The 26,650-nt window shown below is 39.9% G+C and overlaps 1 protein-coding gene across 2 annotated transcripts; it reads right to left on the reverse strand.

Moving 5' to 3' along the window:
* Positions 1–257: 257 nt before the first annotated feature.
* HCLS1 (hematopoietic cell-specific Lyn substrate 1) lies at positions 258–25,038 on the reverse strand. Of its 2 annotated transcripts, XM_025990145.2 has the most exons (14): positions 24,868–25,038; positions 22,131–22,214; positions 21,407–21,480; positions 11,544–11,673; positions 9,506–9,616; positions 7,464–7,518; positions 4,912–5,022; positions 4,195–4,250; positions 3,345–3,414; positions 2,508–2,719; positions 1,992–2,096; positions 1,229–1,478; positions 1,021–1,089; positions 258–824 (listed from the first exon to the last, which is right to left on the reverse strand). In XM_025990145.2, exons 2-14 carry the CDS (start codon positions 22,212–22,214, stop codon positions 688–690), a joined length of 1,464 nt encoding a protein of 487 aa, XP_025845930.1. In that variant the 5' UTR covers positions 24,868–25,038; the 3' UTR covers positions 258–687. The 2 variants fall into 2 exon arrangements, with proteins under 2 accessions (XP_025845930.1, XP_072580846.1); XM_072724745.1 differs by lacking the exon at positions 4,912–5,022 and having other exon boundaries at positions 24,868–25,012.
* Between the last annotated feature and the right edge of the window lie 1,612 nt (positions 25,039–26,650).

Raw genomic sequence — 26,650 nt, forward strand, 5'->3', positions numbered from 1 at the left:
GAAGTTTAACTGCCTTACTGTGAACCTTTCCTTGTCCCCTGGCCCCTCACCTTACTGCTATTTTCCAGGTCAACCTGTTTTGGACTGGGTCTAAGTACAGTCTAAGGAAAAGGCCCACCCCCTTGATATCCAGGGTGCAGGGCAATGGGCAGTGGTCGGAAGGAGTCCTCTAGATATGCCTGAAAGAGGAAAGGAGAATTGGAGCCATGAGAGTAGGGCCATTGAGGGCTGTGTAAAAAGTACTATTTACCTCAGCATGGAGATGAATCATAGTCCCATTTTATTTCTGATTTAAGACTGGACAGAGAGAAGACTTTAAAAAAAAATATCTCTGTGGAAAAGGAAAGGCAAGCTAGATATACCTTCCCATGTAAGCAAACCAGGATGTTCAGAGCTCACAAACAGAGCAAGGCAGAACTTGGGGTACTTGAGGGAGCATTCACAGGGAAGGAGGAAGGACCACAAGAGAAACATCCATGAGTTCATCTAGGGTCGAGAGGACGCTGAGGGGAAGGCCACCCCTTTCTCATGCTGTCTCTGCCTCAACCCCTAGTGGAGAAGGAGAGGAAAGTCTGTCTAGAATATCAGGCAACTCATGATATTTGCAGCAGGAATGGGGCACAGGCGGATGGATGCAGAACCACTCTGGACATGGGAAGTCACAGTGCAGAAGACAAGGAGGGCCCGTTACTGGAGAAGCTTGACATAATTTGCAGGAAAGAGTCCAAAGTGGCCATGGCAACGTCCCCGCCACCAGCCCTCATCCACCATCTCGATGTCAGTGATGATGTCATCAGGATCAAAGGAAATTTCATCACTTCCCTCTGGGGAGGCAATTTATGGAGTATTAGGATGGTCAGACAATAATCCTTCCACTTCTGTGCCCATGGTAAACCTCAGGGAGGGAAATGGGCTATTCTTGATGCCAAGGCTAGTCCTTCCCTGACCCTCAGAATCCACCTTCCTTTCTTGTAGTAAGGGCCTCCAGGCACTAGACCCCTCAGGCCACTCCAAACCTACCTCCTTGGTAATCATACAGGGCTATCGCTGAGATCCCTGCTCCAGTCCCAGCTGGGTAGCCAGATGATTCTGCATAATGAGAGATATAAACATGGTCTCACCAACATGGAGAAGGATAGCAGGTCCTTTTGGGTAATGGGGGAATTCTTCCTCTTTCTCACCCCTGGACTAGACCCAGTTCAGGAGCTGTTTCTCCCCCACCACTCACCAGCCGGAGTAGGACAAGAGGGACTCTGAACTTCGAGCACATCCTCATAGTCCCCATCTGCTTCACCATCCTCTTCACGTATGTCTATGTCTCCAACATCCTCATAGTCATTCTCAGGCTCAGCCGCGGGCTCAGGCTCAGGCTCAGGCTCAGGCTTAGGCTCAGGCTCAGGCTCTGCTTCATACACTGGCTCTTCCTCCAGCTGTAGGCCTTCCAGAGTCCTAGGAGGCAAAGCCGGGGGCTCCTCATCCTGGGAAGAGATGGTGTGGATCAGAGGGATTTCTACAACAGGGGCTGCCTCTCTAAAACCTCCCTATGGAGGACTGCTAATACCCCACCCATCACCGTCCTACCACTTCTACCCTCTATCCTTGCCTCCATCTAACATCCTCTCCTAGGGAACCTAGTCTTTTATCCATCTTCATTCCTCAACTTCCTCCCATACCCACCCACTCAAAACGCCTGCCAAGAGGCAATAGGAGGGAAATGTGAAATATGTAAGAAGAGGGAAATGGAAAGCAAGTCTGATCCACTGAGTGACCAGGAAAGCACTGAAGCCAACTCGCATCTTTGGGAATCCCACAGCTAGGATTGACCGATTGTCCTGGTCTGCCCAGGACTGGGAGATCCCCAGAATGCAAGACTTTCAGTGCTAAGACCAAGATGGTACCAGACAAACCAGGATGGTTGGTCACTTTATAGGGCCCACCTTCCTAGGACATGAGATGAGGAAGGGGCAGAGAATCTCTGGGGTTCTGCTTACCTCTGGGGGATTCTGAAGCAAGGGCAGGGCAGGCACTGGGCGTTCTGCACTGGTTCTCACAGGCTCAGGCTCGGATGATGGAGAGCTCCCTGCTGGAGGCCAGGCCTGGGGAGAATAAAGCACCTCTCTGGTAAGTATGCAGACCTCAGTCTTCTCACTTATACTGACCCGGAATACCCCTTGCTGTCTCTTCCAATCCAAATCAATCACCTTTCAAGATGGGCTCCCACCTGAAGTGATAGCTCCTTCCCCCTTGTTCCTGCAGCAGTGACTGGCTTCACAGCCAAATATGCAATCTTGGTATATGTAAATCTGGGATTTTTTCCCCCTAACATTTTGGTATATATGAGGCCCAATCACTCAGACTGAAATCATCCTAAAGAAGAGATAGCAGTTATAGACTTTGCCTAAAACCAGGGAGGCCCATGCCTTATTTTCTACCAATGATTTGGACTTCTTAGGCTCCTATCTGGGCAAGGAATCTTGGATGTGAATCCCAGAAGGCCAAGCACTCACATCTGAGGAGATTTTCTTGGGCAATGGGGCTGGCACCTCCGGCTCTCGCACAGTGTTCACTGGCTGCTGAGCCTCATGGCTCATCTTTTTCAGAGCCTTTCTCTCCTGTTGCTGCCTGGCAATCTGCTGTGCCTTTTCTTCTTCCTCTCGCTTCCTCTTCTCCTCAGCCATAGACTCAAATTTTGCCTTCAAGCCACGGGCACCACTGGAAGCTGCAGACACAGGCAAGAAGAATTAGTATTGTCTTGGCTCAGGGGTGGGGGATGGCTCTAAAGGAAGAAAAGGAATTGGTTAAATATCCAGGCAAAGAGCAGATGGAGAGGGACTCATGGGAAGAAAAGTAAAGAGGTATTAATGGAGGAACTAGGGGATTATAGGAGGAGGATGTAGCCCTAAAGCCCAGATTTCCATATAGCCAGGCCATGCAATCTCAGACTTTTGTCCTTTCTAAATTATAAGCCTTGTTCCCCTAATCAACATCCTTCTCTATCCACATTCCTTAAATCTGTATGCCCTCTGACCACCACCCACCTTCTCTTCCCTCATTGCAAGCTCTTATCCTTCTGTATTCTTCCCAAATGACTCCCTATCCCTCCTTCCCTGTGTTCTCTGCTTATAGTTCCTTTCCAATGTCACTCTATATCTCTATCCACTTAATCTAGTTTTTTTGTTTGTTTGTTTGTTTGTTTTTGTTTTTTTAGGAGAGAGGATATGGAAATATCAAGTCTATCTCAGCTAGTCTAGGTAGTTAAAGGTATGGAGGAGGTATCTAGGCATAAGAAAGAATGAGAAGGGAGAGGTGGTTGAGGAACATAGAGAAAAGGAATTAAGACTCACCAGCCTCTATGGGTGTCGTCTTTTTATAAGCTGTGGTTGGGGCCTCCATTTCATTGAAGCCAACAGCGCTCTACAGAGAGAAGAGTATATGCAGTGTGGGGAGGAGAAGGGAATGATAATGACCCAAAGTCAGTATTGGGGATTGGGGCCCCCATAGGAGGTATCTCTGACCATTTGATGGTCAATAGTTAAACAGGGTATTTCAATATTGTTATTTTGCAGCAGAGAGAGGGATAAAGAAGTTCTAACTTGGTGGGCTCAGCTCTCCCTTTTGAAAGCCTAGAGTACTTAGCATCTCACATCTCTAAGTCCAGTTGCCTAGAATGCAGCATGGCCCCAGCCAATACATGAAGGAGAACTGATGTGAATGGAGTGGGAAGAGATTATAGATTGAATTAAGCAATGCCTAGTAATCAATGAAATTTCAAACACCACCTTTCCCTAAAACATATCTGTGTTAACTCTCTCTGGCTCCATTTTCCTTAGTTAAAGCTCAGGCTGCAGAAGACTTGCCCATTAAATGCTGAAAGCAGTCAAAGGGGAGTGTAGGATGACAGCTCGGGACACTTAGCTTTTCCTATCTCAAGGTACTTTAAGAGCAGTTTAGGGACTTCTTCTCAAGATATTGAGTGTGCTGGGCAGGCCTGGTGGCTCAGCGGTTTAGCACCGCCTTCAGCCCAGGGTGTGATCCTGGGGACCCAGGGTCAAGTGCCACATCAGGCTCCCTGCATGGAGCCTGCTTCTCCTTCTGCCTGTGTCTCTGCCTCTCTCTCTCTCTCTCTCTCTCTCATGAATAAATAAATAAAAATATTTATTAAGAAAAAAAGATATTGGTGTGCTGATGCTTTACCTTATCCACTCGGTCCTTCTGGATTCCATATTGACCACCAAAGCCCTTGGCATAATCTGCAGAACACAAAGGTTTGAGTCATAAAAAGAGTTAAAATGCTAGGAATATGTAGGTAAAGGATTTTATAGGAAGAAAGACCAGAAGACAGGAATGTGGAAAACAGAGATGGATGAGGAAGTATGAGAATCAGAGGATAGAGAGAAGCATGGATGGGAATAGGCAGAAAAGGACTGAGACAGAAAGGACAGGAGAGAGATGTGAAGAGGGGAAGATAAAAAAGAGAGAAGTGAGAGAAAAGGAAGGAATACAAAGAAGAAATGGGAAAAAATAAGGAGAGCCATCCAGCCATCCCTTATGTGTCCCATCCCTTATGTATCCCAGAGAGAGAGCTCTCTGTCCTTGTGAGGCATGGGGGCCTGTGAGACTCATAACCAAACCACCCACTTGTCATCACCCAGCCCGTCTGAGTTTACCCTTTCCTCAGTGACCCTTTCTCTTTGGTCTCCTCTGTCCTGCTCCTAATCTTGCTGTTTTCTTCTCTGTCCTCCTGGTATCTGCCCCAACCCCTACATACATACATACACTTACCCTTTATACCACCACATCCTCTGAACATCTGTACCTCTGTATTCTGGATCCTCTATGTCAGCTTCCAGAAAGGAAGGAAGGCAGACTTTATGCTACTCTGAGACCTTCTTCCTCTCCAACCCAACTTACCTCTTTGGGACTCGTGTTTCTCTGTTTCTCCCTTGTAGTCATATCCCAGAGCTGCCTTGTCCCGTTTATCCTTCTCTATACCATAGCGGCCTCCAAAGCCATGAGAGTAATCTATGGTGGAAGGAGGAGTCATGAGAGCCTGCTCTAAGCCCACAGGAATGTGTTGTGGAAGAGAGAAGTCAGGAGGAACGGGTGCAGAGGGATAAGGGCCTGGGAAAAGAGCAGGGCTAGGATCTAGGTAGATTAACAAGAAACAAGTATCCTAAGTCATCTTTTGCAAGCTGTAATTCAACACTGTTCACTCCTTTCCTCTCCTCCTTTACCTCCATCCCAAAATGAGAAGATCGTTTCAATTTTCTCCCTTCTTCAGGGGAGGGGAAAGTATAGAGAATGTAAAGAAAGACTTTTAGGAGGAAAAAGGCAGATACATATGAAAACAGGCATATGAAATTTATGCCTGTTCCTATTCCCATATAAACACTTAGAAATGTCTGCTAAAATATAACTTCTTTTTTTTTTTTTTTTTTTTTTTTTTTTGTAGTGAAGCTCAAGAAAAAAGAAAAAAAATATCCTGGCTCCAGAAGCAAATAGATGAATCAAAGCCGTAAATATGAAGGCAATTATGAACTAACTCAGAAAGCCCAAGGGTGTTTTAAATCCCAAATTTAGTCCCTAGGGATTAGGATAAGAACAGCGGGCTGGGGAACAAGAAATGGAAGTCTGCCCACTTCTATAAAAGAGTTCTAGAAAAATTCTATTCATTTGTTCAGGGAAATGGTGAAGGGGGTTATAGTTTGTTCAGCATTTGGTAGGGGGAAATTCTACCTACGTAACTTGGAAACTCCAGGCCTACCCTGAGTATGTAGAATGCAAATATCCAGTTTTATACTATTTATATTACACAGGAATTCTAAGCTGGGAAATTAATGCTGACCTAGAAAAATATATACTAAAGAAAGAATATACATCAGAAAGATGGCAAGAATATCAGACAAAGTAGACCTCAATACAAAATGCATTATAAAAGATAAGATAAATATAACACAAAAATAAGAGAACAAATCATCATTAATGAGGAATATGTATGCTGGTATAATCTATTAACAGAATCAAAACTCATGAAGCAAAAACTGACAGAAACAAAGAAAAACAGAAAAATATGTGATCCTAGACGAAAATTTTAACACTCTTCTTACGTTATTTGAAAGAATGTTTAGACAAAAATAATCTAAAATTATAGAAGGCCCAAACAACATTAACAACTAACAAAACCTAATTAACATTTACAGAACATTATATCCCCAAACTGCAGAATATAGTTTTTTCATACACATAGAACATTCACCAAGGTAGACCATATGGTTGGAGTACCTGGATGGCTTAGGAAAGTAAGCATCTGACTCTTGATTTCAGCTCAGGTCATGATCTCAGGATCATGAGATCAAGCCCTGCATCGAGTTCTGTACTGGGCATGGAACCTGCTTAAGATTCTCCCTCTCCCTCTCCCCCTCACCACTGCACTTAAAAAATAAAATAAAAATAAAAAAGAGAGAGACAATCAAATGAGAATGAAAATCTTCAATATTCATCAATATGAGTTCCAGAAGAAGGGATAAAAGAGAAAAGAGAAGAAGCACTATCCCGAGACAACAGGCCTGAGAACTTTCTATAATGAAAGTTATTTCTCAGGTTGAAGAGAATTGGTTAGTCTCATGTAGGATAAGAGAAATAGATCCAACACCTAGATATATCTGAGGGTATCAGAGAGAATAAAAAAAAAACTTTTCATGAAAAAAAAAAAACAGAACAGAGAGACAAGACATGTTACCTACAAAGGAACAAGAGTTAGACTCTACAAGAGAGATGCCAAAAAGGATGAAATAATATACTCAAAGTGATGATGCGAAAATACCAATGAAGAATGAAACAAAATGTATATTTTAGACAAAGCCTGGGAGTTTTTTCATAGGCTCTCACTGGAAGAATTATCAAAGGATATACTTTAGTAAGAAGGAAATTGAAGAAAAGAGGAAACAGATACAATAAACAGTGATGCACCAGATACTTGGTAAATATGTTGGTCAATTTAAATAAGTATTCACTAAATAATAATAATGATTCATTTTTGTGGGGTTTAAAACACAAAATCCTTATACTGAGCAACAACAATTGGCCAGTTGGCACTAAGAATGTAGGATGTAGAAGGAATGTAATTAACTTATTCTACATTTCCTTTATTACTAGGAAGAGACAGTGATTAATTTTAAACTTAAGTCAAAGATGAATGTTAAAATCTAGGGACTACGTCCTAAAATAAAGTAGTAGAATAGCTTATTTTCAATCCATTAGAGGGAAGGAGAACTAAAGAAAACTTGATCAATCTCCTAGAACAAGGTAAATAAGAAAGAAGCAAGTACATGCTTGGATTTAAAAAAATAAAATAGTGGGGAACTGTGCCTGCAACTAAAGGGAGTTGATGACAGCTGTTGGGAGGTGAAGTCTGAGTAGAACAGGTCAATCAGGTTGCTAAGGCTGAAGTGCAGGGTCCTTGCCTTTCTGAGATGCGTGCTTCTCCACTTCTCCTTTGTAATCAAAACCAACAGCAGACTACAGAGAAAAGGAGAGTGGATTAGTTAGAATTGGAACTGACAGTTTTTCCCCTCCCTCACACACTCGTACCCTTAGCTCAGGCCAGAAGCTAGTTTACAAGAGCTCAGGGCTGAGAATGGGGGTTTAACCTAGAAACAGACAAGACCCCTGACCCGGCAGGCTGGTGTAGTGGCTGTATGCTACAGAGCAATGAACTTGCGCTCCGTAGGTTCATCAGCTCTAGATTCAAAACCCAACCCCACCTTCCCTCTTTATAGTTGTTTAACTTAAGCATATCCTTTATATCACTGAGCCTCAGTCACCTCAAATATGAAATAAAAATAGGCAGACCTGCCTTATTTGCCTCAACTATAAAATGGGAAAAATGATATTGTGGGTACTAAGTGGGGCAAGGTATATAAAGTATTTGTATTGTGTCATTCAGTAAATTAGTGCTTTTCTTCCTAATTCTCATGAAACTAAAATAATAGCTAGAAAAGTACCTGGTAAACTATAAAGCACTATGCACACGTAAGAAATATTATCCCATTCCTAATGGATTATATATACCACACTTCTTCTCTTTCTCTAAGTGGCAGGGGAAACCCAGCAATGTATTTTGGTGGGAGGAGAGGCAACTGGGAGAACTTGGGCCCTAGCTGCTTCAGGACTGGATATGTTAGCTAATACCTAACATCATCACATAGCTGCATCCCCATCTAGCTCAAGACCTTGGGTCTCCAAGCAAGACTAGATTTTCCATCTCAAGGGCTATTAGTACGTATGGTTTCTTAATTTACATGACACACTGATTATTTAGGTGATTCCCTGTGTGGTGCATGAGGCAGATGAAAGAAAGAACAATGAGAGATCAGGCAAAGGTAAGATGGAAGGGAAATCCCATCCTCGTTAGAGAAGAACATTCCATGCTCCATATTCCATTATGCCTTAAAAAATTACCTTCTGTATTTTTCCTTTTCATTACAGTAATTTTGAACTTTTCTGCCCAAACTCTACAATGCAAATAATATTCTAACACTTAGCTTTAAGGATTCAGGCCCACCTAATTAACAACTGCAGGTAAAAAAAAAAGTCTCAGCTAGCTGTGAAGGAAATATCCTCCCTGTATGCAGCTACAAGGGAAGAGACACTATTCTACCCATAAAAAATAGGATCAGAGAGTCTGAACTCAGGCACCTGGGGTGGTGCTGTGGGGTGGGCATCTGACCCTTGGTTTTTGCTTAAGTCATGACCTCAGGGTCATTAGATAGAGCTCTACCTCTGGCTCCATACTCAGTGAAGCTCTCTTTCTCTCTCTCTCTCATCTTCCTTCTACTCTCTCTCAAATAAATAAATCCTTAAAAAAAGAGTCTGATCTACTCAGGTGTGAAATGAGAACATTAATGAGTTATAAATGGTACTCTCCTGACCACTCTATAATTTTAATTGTACTGTGCCTTTTCTCCTCTTTTTAAAACTACTTTTTTGTACAGAGGCATCTTTAAAACCCCTGGACTTCAAGGATTTGGTGCTAAATCCTGTGAAAAGTAACCTCTACCTTCTAAAAACATTATAACCCTAATTAGCTGTTGTACTCAATTATTTGCTGCTGTGGTAATAATACTTAAGCTAACATCTGTGTTCTCCTGAAAGGTATAAATAATTATAACATTTTAATATTTGACCAAAAGAGGACTTTTGAAATTTCCCTCCTCTTTCTTCATACGTACAGGCATAATAAAAATCAATGATTTGATGGATTTCTTTTCTAAACAGAGTTTGAGACTCTTTTTCTCATTTAAATTAACACTATTCAGCTCAGCATGTGGCTTCCTAGAGTGGCACCAAGGAATTTGCTAAGGAAGGTTATGGGAGCTATCATCATGATGAACCCACCTAAGTCCACTGCCCTCTCCCTCTTTCGGAGAAACATAGGCCCACATTAAATGGTGAGTGTTGATAAATCCCACATGATGTGAGCTGGGTAGCATTGGGAGAGACTTACCTTGTCTGCCCTGTCCTTCTCAACTCCATATTTGCCACCAAAGCCTCTGGCAGCATCAGTCTGAGAAGAGTGCTTCTCCACCTCAGCGACATATTCATGGCCCACAGCACTCTAAAAAAAAATCAGATGGAATGAGTGAAGGACATAAGAGACTCTTAAATATAGGGAACAAACTGAGGGCTCTGGAGGAGAGATAGGTGGAGGGACAGGGTAACTGGGTGATGGGCATTAAGGAGGGTATTTGATGGAATGAGTACTGGGTGAATCACTGCAACTGATGAATCACTACATTCTACCCCTGAAACCAATACAACACTGTATGTAATCTAACTTGAATTTAAATAAAAATTTGAAGAAAAAAAAAAGAAATAATGCAGACATGGGTTGGAATGTGAGAATAGAACAAATTCAATTCTGGGTCACTCTCATAGCCTCCATGGGTTTATCACACAGAGAATAGGTGATAGGGGAGAACAAGATTACTTTTTCTGGAAGCTTGCACATCCTAAGTCTTCCTTAATACCATTAGGAACTCATCATTCAGGAAACTCCTATCGGATGGACTGGCAATCCCAAGGATAGAGACAAAGTAGACAGAACAGTGTTTAAACAAAAAATAAAAAGAAAGCTAATGACAAGGGACATATGGGTCAAAATAGAATGAGGTAGTTATTGAAAAGAGATCAAGGGGGACTGACTTAATTAATGCTCCAACTGAGATTGCGTATTTCATGAAAACAGCCAGGTGCTTTTGTTCTGGATCTTTGTTCCTGGGTGTCCATCAAATTTCAGAAGAGCCAACTGAGCCCTGATATTTAACAGTGACTGACTCGACACCAAAGGGGGTTGGCAGACAATACTGCAAGTAGTCCAAGAGGGCATATAACTTTCCTATTCCCCCCCCACTTTTTACTCCATCTATTGTTTTATTTTCTATTTGGTTTTGAAAGGTATATCTCTTCTAATATTTAGATATGGATACTTTTAAAATTTGGAACTTGGGTAGTACCTCAAACCAAATAATGATACCTTGCAGAGTCCCAACCAAAAAGAAATTAAAAAGCTTTTCCTTCCTCCTGTTCCAAGCTCATGCTGGGATAAACATTATCAATAGAGACTGATATGAAACACTGCCCTGTATGAGCTCCTGGGAACATCTTCTGCAGTATTTTTAGGTCTGTGTAGGTCAGATTTACTTGTGAATTTAAGAATGAATGAATGCTCATCTATCTTAGTTTTTTTCCAAGGAATTTTGTAAAGAATATAAGCCTATGTTGCACTTTATACAATGACAAAACAAAATACTTCTTGAGGGTGAACTAAGGGCTTTCACTGGATAGATTTTTTTTTCTCCTTAGAGATAAAATGTTTTTTGTTATAGGCATATATATCTCTATCTTTGAGGTTAGGAAAATCAATGGAAACTGATTTATAATATAAGTACTTTTTATCATATTTTTATAGTAGTTAATGGATAAAGGAAAACAATATTCATATTTGAAGGTATCTAAATTAAATTTAGATTAAATTTAATTAACATCAATATTTTTCACAAGTGCACATCATATAAAGTACAATATATATACAAAAATTAAATTAAATTAAATTAACATCAATATTTTTCACAAGTGCACATCATATAAAGTACAATATATATATACAAAAAGAACACTAAGTACACAGTAAAGAAAATAATGATAAGTTGCAACATCAGCATAACACACAAGCATTTACAAGCAGTAAATGATTTTAAAACAGATTTTTTTCTTTCCCTAATTGTGACCCTGTCTCCTTAGTCTAGGAGTTACAGTATGGCTGGGCCTACCATGGGCCACCCTTTTTTAAATTTTTGAATCCTGTTTTCCACCATTTATATTTTATGTGTTGGAATCAGGAAAAAATGATACAAATAATATGGGGATATTCTATTTTAAAGCCCAAATGAAAACTGTACTTTTGAATAAGTTTTGAACCATAATACCAATAAACGAATCAATCTATCTTTTGTCTTTAAGCAAATATCTTCCTTTCAACTTACCTTGTCCATTCGGTCTCTTTCCACCCCAAATCGACCTCCATACCCATGGGATGCTTTGGGCCCTGATTCCATCTCCTTCTTCTTGAGAATATCATGTTCCTCTGATACTTTGTTCCTCAGCTGGTGGATGCTGGAAGTAACCACATGACAGAGACTCCTCTAGCACTGAAAGTCAATGAATTATCCTTCCCAGAAAAAATGGAAATCTTAAGAGGTGTTGCTTATTTTTACCAAAAGTCTGAGCCCCCAAAGTATATCAATACTGGGTTTGGGAGTAAGAGATTAGTGTGGCCTACATACTATATAGTGTGATTTAAACTTTTCATAAGCCAATAATACTTTCTCCAGTCTGTTATTTTGCCCACTAAATTAATCTTCTGATATTTGTCGCATTTTTCATCCTCCTAAATATTAGAGGACAGTGATGCCAATTATATTCTAGTAACTAGGAAGTTATTTTCCTTCTAAATGGGTATGCTTTATAGCTTTAGATATTCTCTCTCAAAAATCACAAAAATATTTATATACCCTTTTACCCATACATTCTAGTCCTGAGAGTCTACCCCAAGGAAATAATTTTAAACATGGCAAGGCTTAATGTCTGATACTGTGCACTGAAACACTGTATATAATAGCAAAACTAAGAAACAATTTGTATGGACAATACTTGGAGAATATATATATTATATTATGTATATAACATATATTATGGAATATTACTCAGCCATCACAAAGAAGGAAATTTTGCCATTTGCAACAACATGGATAGAACTAGAGGGTATTATGCTAAACAAAATAAGTCAGAGAAAGACAAATAGCATATTATTTCACTCATATATGGAATTTAAGAAACAAAACAGAGAACATAGGGGATGGGAAGGAAAAATAAAAAAAGATAAAAACAGAGTGGGAGGCAAACCTAAGAGACTCTTAACTATAGGGAACAAGCTGAGAGTTGCTGGAAGGGTGGAAGGAGTGGAGTAACTGGGTGTTGGGCAGTAAGAAGGGCATTTGATGGAATGAGCACTGGGTGTTACATGCAGTTGCATTCATCAGTTATGAATCACTACATTCTACCCCTGAAACTAATAATACGCTATATGTTAACTAAGTTGAATTAAAATAAAAAAATCTACCTGCATGAAGAATAATTTAAAAATAAAGCCATTATCAGGGACTTTTAAAAAAGTAATAAATTTCACTCATCACTAATTATTGTGATACTTTAAGGCTCAAATAACCTTGATTTGGGACACCTCTATCTCTACGAGACTGTAACACCAAAAGGAGGCATTCATTCTCCTTCTTACTTCACTTTCATCTTCACCATGAGGATAGAGAGCACCTCTGCGTATCTGTTTGCCCTGAGGATATGAAGTAACAGCTCAGCACCAGCACTAGCATCAATGAGTGACAATCAGGACTGATATCTGAACACATATAAGCATCTCTGGGGATTCTTAGAAACATTTGGGTAAGAGAACCCTTAATAAAAAAATTTGACTTCCTGCAGCAAGAAACAGAGGTTTATAGAATTGAGACAGTAATGTTACTGGGACTTCACCTGCTCCAGAAAACCAGGTAAATTGGTTATAGGTAGAATGGCCACTCCACAGCAGAAATTCTCTTCTTTCGTGGGAGAATAGATCCATCTGGTGGCCTCGTAGTATAAGCCCACCAAAAGCCTTTTTTAAAAGCCTTCTCAGCTTTAGTCATAGTTAATTTTAGAAAGCTGGCTTGGAACCAGATGAAATAAGCTAAGTGCTGGAAGAACCATCTGTTCCGTGCCTGCTCTAAACCCTCTGGCAGCAGTGGAGGCAGAGATCCTGTGTTGCTAGTTCAACAACACTGACACTTTAGAAATGTCTGTGTCAAAAAAGTGATTGGTTCCAAGAACATGTAAATAACTGTTATTTCCCAACCAAAATATTCAGATGAAGAATGAAGAAAATGGGGCTTAAAAATTACTTTCAAATGAGGAAAATGTGCAAAGTTTTAATGAACCCAATGATTGCCACATGAGTCATAACTATATTATAATTAAAACAAGTTTTTAAAAGGGATTTAAAAATGAGATTCAGGAATTTCCACCTTATGGATTGACCGCAAGGCTAATCAGAAGATCATGCCAATAGATAATACAATTTAAATAAAAATTTGGGGCCAAAGAAAAGGGACTTCTATATATTAAAAAATATATATATGTACACACATATATATACATATATATACATATATACATATATATACATATATATATATAATATAGCCACTCTAAATAGGTCTTAATTGTATTACTCCTTCACTCAATAAACTTTTGAGTATAAGACACTGTTAGGCTCTGAGGATACAAAGATGCTTAATGTATATGGAGATAGTGGTCAGTTGGAAGAAATATAAAAAGTTACAATTCAGTGTGCTAAGTGGCATACATAAGAAACTTTTGACACACTGAGGCTCAGATGCCTATTTTAAGTTTTAAAATACCTTGGATTTGGCAAAGCAATGTAGTTTATGGAACCAAGGGAAACCCAGGACCTTAAAGATGAATTAAGGGAAGGAACTGATCTTTTTGTTACAAAAGTAAAAGCACAAAGGTGAGTCACACAGATTAAGATTTTACCCACAGATGATATTATCATAGATGTAGAAAATCCTGAAGAATCCACCAAATGTGCTACTAGAACTATTAAGTACAGTTGGCAAGTTCATAGGATATAAGGCCACTATCAAAATCAATTTCATTTCTACATACAGGCAGAACTCATTTTAGAAGCCCTTCAATATCTGTACTTTGCAGATATTGTGTTTTTAACCCACTGAAAATTTGTGGCAACCCTACATTAAGTGAGTCCATTGGTACCATTTTTCCAACACCATTTGCTCACTTCATGTATCTGTGTCACTTTTTGGTAATTTGTACAATATTTCATAGTTTTTCATTATTATTATATATTATTATAATTGCTATGGTGATCCGTGATCAGTGATCTCTGATGTTACTATTGTAATTATTTTTGGGGCATCATGGACCATACCAATATAAGATGGTAAACTTAATTCATAAATGTTGGGTATGTTCTGACTGTTTCACCAATGAGCCATTTCTCTATCTCTCTCTCCTCGGGCCTCCCTAATCCCTGAGACACAACAACATTGAAATCAGGCCAATTAATAAGCCTACAATAGCCTCTAAGTGTTTGAGTAAAAGGAAGAATCACATGTCTCTCACTCTAAATCAAAAGCTAGAAATGATTAAGCTTCATGAGGAAGGCATGTCAAAAGCCAGCATAGGCCCAGAGCTAGGCCACTTGCACCAAACAATTAGCCAAGTTGTGAATAAAAAGGAAGAGTCCTTAAAGGAAATTAAAAGCACTACTCCAGTGAAAATATGAGTGATAAGATAGTGAACCAGCCTTATTGCTGATTTGGAGAACATTTGAGAGATATGGATACAAGATCAAACCAACCACAACACTCCCTTAAGCCAAACCCTAATTCAGAGCAAGGCCCTAACTCTCTTTAATTCTATGAAGGCTGAGAGAGGTGAGGAAGCTGCAGAAGAAAAGTTGGAAGCTAGCAGAGGTTGGCTCATGAGGTTTAAGGGAAGAAGCCATCTCCATAAAAGTACAAGGGAAAGCAGCAAGTGCTGATGTAGAATCTGCAGCAAGTTGTCCAGAAGACCTAGCTCAGATCAATCATGAAGGTGGCTACACTAAACAATAGATTTTTCAGTGTGGATAACAAAGCCTTATTTTGAAAGAAGTTGGCATCTAGGACTCTCACAGCTCGAGAGTAAGAGTCAGCCCAGCTTCAAAGTTTCAAACGAGAGTTTGACTCTCTTGTTAAGGGCTAAGGCGGCTGATGATTTTAAGCTGAAACCAATGCTTATTTACCATTCTGAAAATCCTGGAGCCCTTAAGGATTATGCTAAATCTATTCTGCTGTGCTCTACAAATGGAAGAACAACCCTGGATGATAGCATGTGTTTACAACATGGTTTACTGAATATTTTAGGTCCACTGTTGAGACCTACAGCTCAGAAAGATTCCTTTCAAAATATCACTGCTCAGTGACAATGTACCTGGTCATCCAAGAGCTTTGATGGAGATGCACATGATTAATATCACTTTCATGTCTGCTGACACAAATCCATTCTGCTGCCCATAGATCAAGGAGTAAATTTCATCTTTCAAGTCTTATTATCTAATAAATACATCTTGTGAGGCTATAGCTGCCCTGATAGTGCTTCCTCTGATGGATCTGGGCAAAGTACACTGAAAACCTTCTGGAACAGATTCATCCTTCTATGTGCCATTAAGAACATTCATAATTCGCAGGGAGAGATCAAAATATCAACATTAATAGGAGTTTAGAGGAAGTTGCATCCAACCATCATGGATGACTTTGAGGGGTTCAAGACTTCAGTGGAGGAATTAACTGCAAATGTAGGGCAAGCAGTAAGAGAACTAGAATTAGAAGTGGAGCCTGAGGATGTGACTGAACTACTGTTATCTCGTGATAGAACTTTAATGGATGAACAGTTGCTTCTTACAGACAAGCAAAGAAAGTGGTTTCTTGAGATGAAATGTACTCCTGGTGAAGATGCTGTGAAAACTATTGAAATGATACCAAAGGATTTAGAATATTATATAAACTTACATGATAAAGCAAGTGGCAGGTTTTGAGAGGATTGATTCCAATTTTGAAAGAAGCTCTACTGTGGGTAAAATGCTATCAAACAGTGTTGCATGCTACAGGGAAATCACTGATGAAAGGAAGTGTCAATCAATGTAGCAATCTTCCAATTTTGGCACAAAATTTTGCCATAGAAATTACCACAGTCACCCCAACTTTAGCAACTATCACCTTGATCAGTTAGAAGCCATCAACATGAAGGCAAGATCCTCCACCCGCAAAAAGATTATGACTCACAGAATGTTCAGATGACGCTTAGCATTTTTTAAGCAATAAAGTGTTTTTAAATTAAGGTATGTACATATTTTAGACATAATGCTATATACACTTAGTAGACTACAATATAATGTAAGCATAAATTTTATATGCACTGAATGAATAAAAACATTCATCTGACTTGCTTTATTACAATATTTACTTAATTGTGAGGATCTGGAGCCAAACCTGCAATATCATTGAGGTATGACTATACTAGCTGTGGACATTTGGAATTAATTAAAAGTTAAAAATAAATACCATTTATCATCACATGAAATATTTTAGCATCAGTGTAACAAAATATGTCCAAGACCTGAACACTGAAAAATATTTCTAAAAAATTAAAGAAGACCTAGATGTTCATGTTCAGGAAAATTCAAAATCATTAAGCTATCAATTTTCTCTAAAATAATCTACAGATTCAATGAATTTCAACCAAAATATGAACAGGCATTTTTATAGGAATTGACTTTTTATTCTAAAATGAATGGGAAAAATTAGAGGAAAACAAACCATGAGAGACTCCTAACTCTGGGAAACAAAGGGTTGCAGAAAAGGAGGTGGGTGGGGGGATGTGGTGACTGGATGACGGGCACTAAGGAGGGCACATGATGAGATGAGCACTGGGTGTTATATTATATGTTGGCAAATTGAATTTAAATAAAATATTTTTAAAAATAAATAAATAAAATGTAAAGTTCTGGGTTAGTATAGTTTTTTTTTTAAGGGAGGCAAATTTAGAGGATATGACTTTATGACATATCATAAAGCTACAATAATCAGTGTAGTATGGTATAGTTCAAGGTTGACAAAAAGATTTTAAAAAAATACTATGGAAATAGACCTGTATGTATATGGTCAAAGATACTATGTAAGTAAATGGAGAAAGAACAGACTTTTTTGAGATATGGGGAGGGGTAGACAAGCCCTAAATGGGGCTCTATCTCATGACCCTAAGATCATTATCTGAGCTGAAATCAAGAGTCAGATGTGTAACCAACTGAGCCATCCATATGCCCCAATGAACATCTTATGATGTTGGAATAATAAAATATCCATTCAAAAAAGGTGAACCTCAATCTTTGCCTCACACTGTACACAAAAGCAACTTTGAAATAGGTCATAGATTTAAATGTAAATGTTAAAGCTAAACCTATAAATCTTTTAGAACAAAATATAAGAGAAAACCTTCACAATTTGAAGGAGTAGATGGAAGTTCATCAGATATATAAAGTGTTAGTCAAAATATTGTTTGAAAAAATAGACTTCATTAGAATTAATATCTTCTGATCCTCAAAAGATGCCATTAAGAAAATGAAAAGACAAGTTTAAGCTGGAAGGAAATATTTGTATAACACATATCTCACAAAATACTATAAAAAGAATATATAAAAAGCCCTTAAAACTGAATAACAATACAAATGATCTACATTGAAAGTGAGGAAAAGATTTGAACAGATACTTTAAATGAAGATACATGAAGATACAGGAATGACACATAGCAAGATGCTCAATAAAATTAGACATCAAAAAATACAATTCAAAATCACCACATACCCACAAAATGGTAAAAATTAAAAATACTAACAATATCAAGTGTAGACAATTGAAAATGGAGTGGAACAATTGAAATCCATACATTATTAGTAGGAATAAAAAATGGTAAATTCCTTTCAGAAAACAGTGGTAATTTGAAAAAATAAATAAATACACACTATATGACTTAGCAATTCTATTTCAAGGTACTTCACAAGAGAAACAAAAATATGTGTCAACAAAAATATTTGGACCCAAACGTTCATGACAGCTTTATTTGCAATAGTCCCAAATTGTCAACAACCCAGATGTAAGTAAGGTAATGGATAAAATAAACTATGGTATATCCATACAATGGGAAACTACTTGACAGTTAAAAAGAACAAAAGTCTAATACACAGAGAAGGAGGCAAACCATAAGAGATTCTTAACTTTAGGGAACAAACTGAGGGTGATATGGTGATGGGGTAATTGGGTGATGGGCATTAAGGAGGGCACATGATGTAATGAGCACTGGGTATTATATTTAACTGATGAATCACTAAATTCTAACCCTGATACTAATACTATACTATATGTTAACTAAATTGAATTTAAATAAAATCTTTTTAAAAAGGGACTGGTATGCAAAGACCATGGATAGATCTCAAAAAATTGTGTTGAATGAAAGAAAACAGACATAAAAGAATGCATTCGGTATTATTGCAGTTACATAAAATTCTGGAACAGGCAAGACTAATGTATAGTGACAAGAAGCAGCTCAGTGTTTACACCCAGCCAGGGATGGACATGGGATATACTGACATGCACATGATAGAGCAAGAGTGGCAGAAGCTGGAGGAAGGGACACCTGGGTGGCTCAGTGGTTGAGCATCTGCCGCGAGATCCCAGGGTCCTGGGATCAAGTCCCGCATTAGGGTCCCAGCAGGGAGCCTGCTTCCCCTCTGCCTATGTCTCTGCCTCTCTCTGTTTCTCATGAATAAACAAAATCACCAGAAAAAAAGAAGCAGCAGCAGGAGGAAAGGGTCAGAGTCCTTGGAACACTAGGTTGCCTGGAGCTGCCCGGCCTATATGCCTCTATATGAGAGATGAGGGATGGAAACTATCATATGAGCTAGTCACTGAATTACCAAGCCACTCCCCAAACTAAATATACTTTAGGCAGACTTTAAAAAGAAAGATTATGATGTAGGGGAAGGTAGTGAGATTAGTGAGAACCACAATCACTTCCTTTTCCTGCTCTGAGTGATCTCAACTCTGCTGCTACTGTTTTCTCCAATTTCCCCCTCCTTTCTAAAGCCCTTAGTGATTCCCACTTGACCTTAAAAATTGGCTTAGCCCACACTAGCTAGAGAAGATCCCAGAATATTAGAAACTTACACTAATGGAAGGTCCTCTTGATCCCAGAGGTCTTTTTGATCCCAGCAGGAAAACCAAAAATCAGGGAGAAAAATGACTTGTCCATTGGTCACCTGGCTAGCTACTAGAGAGATGGGGCTTTACACATTGGTAGCTTCGGTAAATGGGGGAGGGGAGTGGGTTTTTGTGTAAATGTTTCCATCATTTATGCTATCATAGAGTGATCCAATTAGGCTAACAAGGTAACATCCAAGGTCACTACACTTTATGATTCCAAGAGTTAACAGACAGGGTAATGGATATACAGAATTATGTAACACAACAATCCAGGTAAACACCACTTAGGAAGGAAAAAGACTGTCATTTTTTACAAGCTTATGCTAGGTTTTTAGAAAGAAAAACTGATTTAAACTAACCTACATTAACAAGCAAGAGAAATATTATTGAAACGCTTAAGAGGTGCTAAATACTGCACTAGAAAGTTGATACATGTTAGCCCACTGAATTCTAACCATATTCTGCAGGGTAGACACTATTATCTTCATTTGATAAATAAGCTGAGATTCGGATGTGTTCTATGTCTAAATTCACATCACTTGTAGCTGCAGGGCTGTCAGTTGAACCTAAATCTATCTGATACCCAAACTCAAGCTGTTTCTCTAAGATCATGGCAAAGATTTGGGAGTCCTCCTTAAAATGCTCTGCTCCTACTATGCATGAGACGGGCACTGGTTAGGGAAAGGTATAAGGAGCATTTGTATCTTCCTCTTAGCAGTTCTCAGGATGCTAGGGCTGAGTAGCCTTTACTCAGGACAGCTTAGGAAAGGATCCTTTTAATTTTTTTTTAATCTATGAGCCTGCAAATGAGCATCAAGAAACTTCCTGCAAGACCCTATTCCATTTTTTTTTCATTTTTCCAACTGCTTCCAGTATTGTTTGGTTTGTTTAAAAACAATATTCATTACATTTACTTAAGATAAATTATTATGTCTGGTCAAACAACAATGCATAGTTTTGAATATTATCAAATTATATAAACACATGCAAAATTTTCATAGTGTGTTGTTTGTGCAACGTGGCCATCCACTGACATTTTTTTAAAACTAGGGGGAAAAGAGATAAAAACACTGTTGTTACAGTGTGGGTGGGTAGTTAAAATGGGGTTTTAAGCTGTATTAATTTTGCCAATTTGCATGTAATTGTTAATTTTTGCTTTTGTTATTTATTATGTCTACCTTGCTACTCATATTCAATATTCTGACACAATAGCAGAAGCCAAAGCAGATAGCCATGGTTAGATGATTCCGAACAATCCATGGAGAGAAGGAATCTTCCAATTCGAATATATAATACATACCACAGAAACCTTTGGCTATGTAAGTTCCTTTTCTCTTACAGTGTATGTGTTTTATTGTTTTGCCTTTATTTCTGATAAAATATTGGGCTATAATCTTTAAGACCCCTAAATACCATTACTAAAATAGTTTTAACCAACTGGTTTCCCTAGTGTTACATTTCTTCATATTACCATTCATGGTTTCCAGCTTCTGTCAAGTAGCCAAATTCAAATTTTTATTTTAAAAATCATCTAGGCCAGATACAACCTAATATTGTCCTCTGCTTACAATATTCTGAGTTGTTTACCAATGTTTTACTGAATCCTTTCTGGTCCATCTGAAGTCACCTACCTTCTAGACACACACTTATCTTTATCTGAATATAAAGTGACACAACCTCAGTATTTGAGCTACATCCTCTCCAAATCCCTTATAATAGACCCACTGAGGGAAATAGCATAGTTTTTAGAAATAAGAGAATAAAATTGGGGGGGCGGTAAGAGGAGAGACATGAAACAGAAATATACAAAGATACACATAGGGACAGATTTGAGAAATAGACACATAGACGTTTACTCCCTCCTTCCTTCTTCCCTCACCTTCCCCTGAGTTTTCTAGTTTTTTTCAGTCTCTTCCCACATCCTTTTCCTGCACCTTAGTCCTTTTGGCACCTACTTGATATGCTCTGTGCGTCCAGAGCCCTCAATGGTCTTGGCTCCCCACCGTTGCTCCTTCTCAGAGATGTCATTCTGCAAAAGACAGCATTCAGCAATAAGTGATGGCAAGAGATGTGCCACACTGAGAGAGGCCATGCAGCTGACACACATGCCCCCCAGGTCCTGTATCTACTGCCTCCTCTTTACTTCTTGTAAAAGTAAAGTCAGGATATTTACTGAGGATCGTTATTCAGACTCAGCAGGGTCTTTACTCAGACTCTTCCTTACATTTACCCGACCTTACCACCCCCTGCTATGTTTAAACTGGTGGACCCTGAAACCTCCCCTTCTGCTCCACATCCCTCTTACTTTCCTCTTCAGGTCTTCCACAACTACTGAATCCCATAAATTACAGAGGTCTAGCTCATATCCTGGCTCACAGGCCCAAGGAGAGCCAGGTTAACCTGCACCTCACCTTCACCATAGGTTGTCACAGCCTCTCAATCACAATGTCATACTCTTCTACACCTGTTCCCTTCCATCCTTAACATTAACTATCATGCGTGCCCCACTCAGGGCAGCCAACTGTCCTACTAGTCAGTTCCACCATTAGGGCTATTTCAGTCCCAGATTGTCCTTTTTAAGCCCCCTTGAAGGTGACAGAGTGACCCAGATGCCTCTGCCTCATCCTCCCTACCTCTACCTTTTATTGATTTTCCAAGCAAAGCTATTCCCAAACTCACCACAAAGTCAGGGTCTGTGTCCCAATCATCACCCTGGGTCTCCACGGAGACAGATACATCATGCCCTACTACAGACTTCCACATCTGAGGGTGACAGAGAGGGGAATAATTAGGGAGAGAAAATCAAGAAGAGGGAAAACAAGAATGCTGAAGTCAATGGTATAGCAGTCCAATGGTTTTGCTATTTTTTCTTAGAATAAAATAGAAGTTGAGGCAAAGCAAATGGAAGTTTTAGGAAAATACTTTTGCTATTTGCTCCATTACAGGAGCAGGGAGGATTTATTCAAGGCAAACTAATGTGTCTTAGGCCTAATGAGTCTGGAGAGAAGTTATCATGGGTGTAGGTAATGTTAAATAACCTGCGTGTTGGGGATCCCTGGGTGGCTCAGCAGTTTAGCACTTGCCTTTGGCCCAGGGTGTGATCCTGGAGTCCTGGGATTGAGTCCCACGTCAGGCTCCCGGCATGGAGCCTGCTTCTCCCTCCTCCTGTGTCCCTGCCTCTGTCTCTGTCTCTCATAAATAAATACATAAATCTTAAAAAGAAAATAACCTGCATGTCAAAACTACTGGAATCATTCGAGTCACAAGGCTAGCTGCAAAGTAGCTTGAAGTGGCAATCAATGAGGGGCACTAGAAGTACAGCACCATCCCACTCAGGTTTCCACATATGACTCCTGTTATAGCTGTTGAAATGTTATTGGTCCAGTTCCTAATAAAGTGAACATCTATACTCCTCTCTACAACCTGCAAAATTCTATAGAGAAAATCCCAACTCTAGTGCAAGTTCCTGTCCCCTCTCCATTTTAAGAGCAGCTACTGAACAGGTGCATGAAGTCAGTAGAGCAGTTGGCTGAAATTCCTACCCTGAATGACACGTTAGAGAAGCATCATTTGCTGGAAATGAATGACCTATTCTTTAATTTTTAAAAAAGGTTCAGTTCTATTTCTAAGGAAGATAGCTGGTTCAAAAAATAACATGTAATAAATCCCTTATTTTGAACATTAAGAGTTATTAGATTATTAACTAAGTAAATAATTAAGAAATATTTTGAGAACACTAGTATGAAGGGGAGCCAAACTGCTTTTCCACTGTGGCATTCCCCTGTGTTTCCACTGGCCCTGCCAATTATGCATGAGGAGCAGCAAGTTGCTCTGTATCTATGGGATCCTGGATCTCCATGTGAAGAGGAAACCATGAACAATGCTTATCTGCTCTGGGGAACACTGAGACCTCTTGACCCTGGTACCACTAGCTAGCTGGCAACTCCCTTGCCCATCCTTCCTTGTATTCCTCATTCCACAGCTGTTTTTTCCTATGCTCTTCACTGTCTCCCAAATGAGCCCCTCTTACAACTGCTCCTAGGACTCCATAGTGTCTCCACGCAGGCCACCAGTCTCTGATTTTCCTTTCCACTTCAAAACTCCATCTTTCTCCACGTTCTTTGAAAATGTCCTTGGAAACCAACTAGCCCAAGAAAATTTGGGGGAAGGTTGGTTAAAGAGATGCAAAGAGGACAGTGGAGAAGTATTGGCTGAATCAGCTATACCTCGGGATGAGCCCCTGCCCAAAAAACTGCCTTCCCCTACAGGGCAACAATTATGGATGGGGGGGAAGGTGGAGAAGTTTCTGGTCCTGGCTCCTGAGCTTCTTTTTGATAAAATAACTTTATACAGAAAATGGAAAGGAGAAGTCTCTGAAATATTCATGATCAAAAAGGAACCAATGAGGAGGACTGATGGTCCTCTCCTCTTTCCTGCTGTACCTCTGAGACCTGAGCCTAACACCCAAAAACCTCTTATCCCCATGTATTTTTGAAACAAAGGGAAGTTTCTGATACAGAGACTATTTGGTGCCCTTGAGTTACTGGCCAGAAATAGGAAAGCGAGAGGTGCCATTAGAGGTATGGGAGTGGGGATTAACTTGGTGAGGACTGATTCCCAGGATTGCACACAATCAAGGGCCTTATCACAAGGCTGCCTTATAGCATCAGTAAAGTACATGGACCTTGATTCAGAAGATCACCCCAGCTCTGCTACTAAGCACCTGTGGGAACAGGGGTAAGGGAATCAGCACAGGATATGTACTTACTTGTCAGGGACCATGGTATGCAATTTTAAATATTAGTTTGGTAAATCATCCAACATCTTTGATACTGTTTTCCCCAGTGGAAAATAAATGAGATTAACCTAGCTAATTCATCCAGTCCCCTTCATTTCTGACATTCTGGAATTACGTGACCCTACACTCACAGAAACCAGCCCTACTCAAACCATCATGCCTTCATCAGGCCTCCATCTGCACTCGTGCTCAGCTCTGGCATGCAGGAGCAACTACTTCCTGCTCTGTCACAATGTCTCTGATGTGAATTCTGTCTCTCTGCTAGACCATATGCTTGCTCTCCAAGGACAGAGACTTTGTCTTCATCTCCTGTGGCCCTCCTCCCACCTCAGTGCCTAGGAGCAACAGGCCTTAGGAGGGAGTTGTAAATTGTCAGTAGAAATTAGGGAGTCCCAGATGCTGCTGAATTCTGTGCCCTGGGCTCCTGACCCCATTTCTGTTTCTATCCCCAGATGTTCATTACCCACAACTACTCACCCCCAGGCCTCTGGCCATAAAAGGTCAAGAGCCTACTAGCAATGACTTCGTCTCTCACCGAGGACTAAGAGCCAGGTAGGTTCCCCTCAATTCAGCTCTTGCTCAGTGCTCCCCAACTTTCCCATTGCTCAGAGTACCCACCTCCAATAGTGCGAGTGTCTGCTCTAAGCCCCCAGCTTTTCACGTCGTCACTGGGCTCCCTCTCTGTGCTGCCACTTCAGAGCAAGAAGCTCTGAGCTGCTGCTTCAGTTCCGTATTCAGGTTTTCTGTCATTTCCTGACACCCTGTCCTCACAGCTACTTCCTGAAGTTTGAGTCAGTTCCTTCTGCTTAGGCACTTAAAAAAAAAAAAAAAAAAAAAAAGGATTAAATGCCTCTGCCTCTGTGCCTAGTCTTTTGCAAGATTCTGAGAGTCACAGGGAAGTTATGAAAAATGCTGGTCTTACTCTTAAGAGTTTATATCTCGTCAGGGATGCAACACATTCAACCAGAAAATACAGAAGCCTGTAGAGCAGCATTCATGTCCTAAATAGGTGGGCAGTTACATCTGTTATAAGGAATTTGTGGTAAAAGTAATTGGTGTGAAATAATCAAGAAAGGCTAAGTGGGAAAAAGTGATTTTTATGTGGATTTTGAAGGGTAAGATTTAAAAAGAAACTCAATTTTACATTACCCATAGCACTTAGAACTGGGATTTGCATACAGATATTCAAATAAACACTGATCGGTTGAATTATAAGACAATAAGTCACAGGGGAAAGGCAAGACATGGAGGGGGAAAGTTTCAGAGATTATTTAGGGGATAATGAGGAGTCTGAGCTAATAACTAGTTGAAAGATTTGGTTCTAGTTAGCAGGAAGTCTGAAAAAACTAGATAGTACCAGACGGGGGAAGGTTTTGTGGCATCTTGTATTACTGCTCAAGATTTGCAGCCCCTCCCTACCCTCTTGAAGTCAGACTTGCTCAGGTGACTTATTCTGGCCAATTAAATGTGAGAAGTGAAATACATCACTTTCTGGTGGAGACTTTAAGCTTTGTTGTGCTCTTCTGCCCACTGCTTAGCAAGGCAAACTGCAGCTCTCAAACGGCTCGTCTGGCAGCCTGGGTCACCAAGTGAGAGGGTCCCCCAACCGAGAATGACTACAACACAAGTAACTAAATAGTAATCTTTGCTGTTTTAGCTACTAAAACTTGGGAGTGTTTGTTACTATATCTGACCTGGTCTCTCCTAACCCTGCCAATGTGGAGTTCCGATCTGATTTGCTCAGTTTTGAGTTCTTCAGTAGACTCAAGCAGACTAGATGAGAGTGGTCTGAGATACAGCGGAGGTGATTTCTGCATTGGAAATACTAAGACTTCAGTCACTTCTTAAGGATTCTCTGCCAGTTTAGTGGGGGCGGTGGTAGTGTATTCATCTTCCCTACTTCATGACCTCCTTATTGTGGCGGCACTAAAATTATTTTAAGGAACAGCAAATTTTGTAGAGGGGGAAAAGATCTTTTAGATCACTTGGAATCTGAATTCAGTATCAAAAAGGGGAATGATCAGACCAGATATTGTGACACACCAACCAGACAGTTCTTTAGAGAAACCATAGAATTTCATCAGAGAGGACACCAAGAAACCCTCTCTCTCTGCTTCACAAATGTCCCACATCCATTTCTAATGAGACAGCGAAATTACAGCACATGGAAACAGCATGGGCTTTGGGGCCAGAAAACCTTAGTGCAATTCACTTACTGTACTTTGATAAAGTTAGCTTTTCCTAGCCAGCAACTTAATATAAAAATTACAGTACTGCTTATTCTGCTATACCCTAGACTTATAGCTTAGCTTATAGACTATAGCTTATTCTGCTATACCTTAGACTTCCCTCCCCCCGCCCCCGGCCTACCCACACGGATTCTTAGGGGTCTGATGTTTCA

This window comes from Vulpes vulpes, chromosome 1, assembly GCF_048418805.1.
Source record: "Vulpes vulpes isolate BD-2025 chromosome 1, VulVul3, whole genome shotgun sequence".
In the NCBI taxonomy this organism is placed as follows: Eukaryota; Metazoa; Chordata; class Mammalia; order Carnivora; family Canidae; genus Vulpes; species Vulpes vulpes.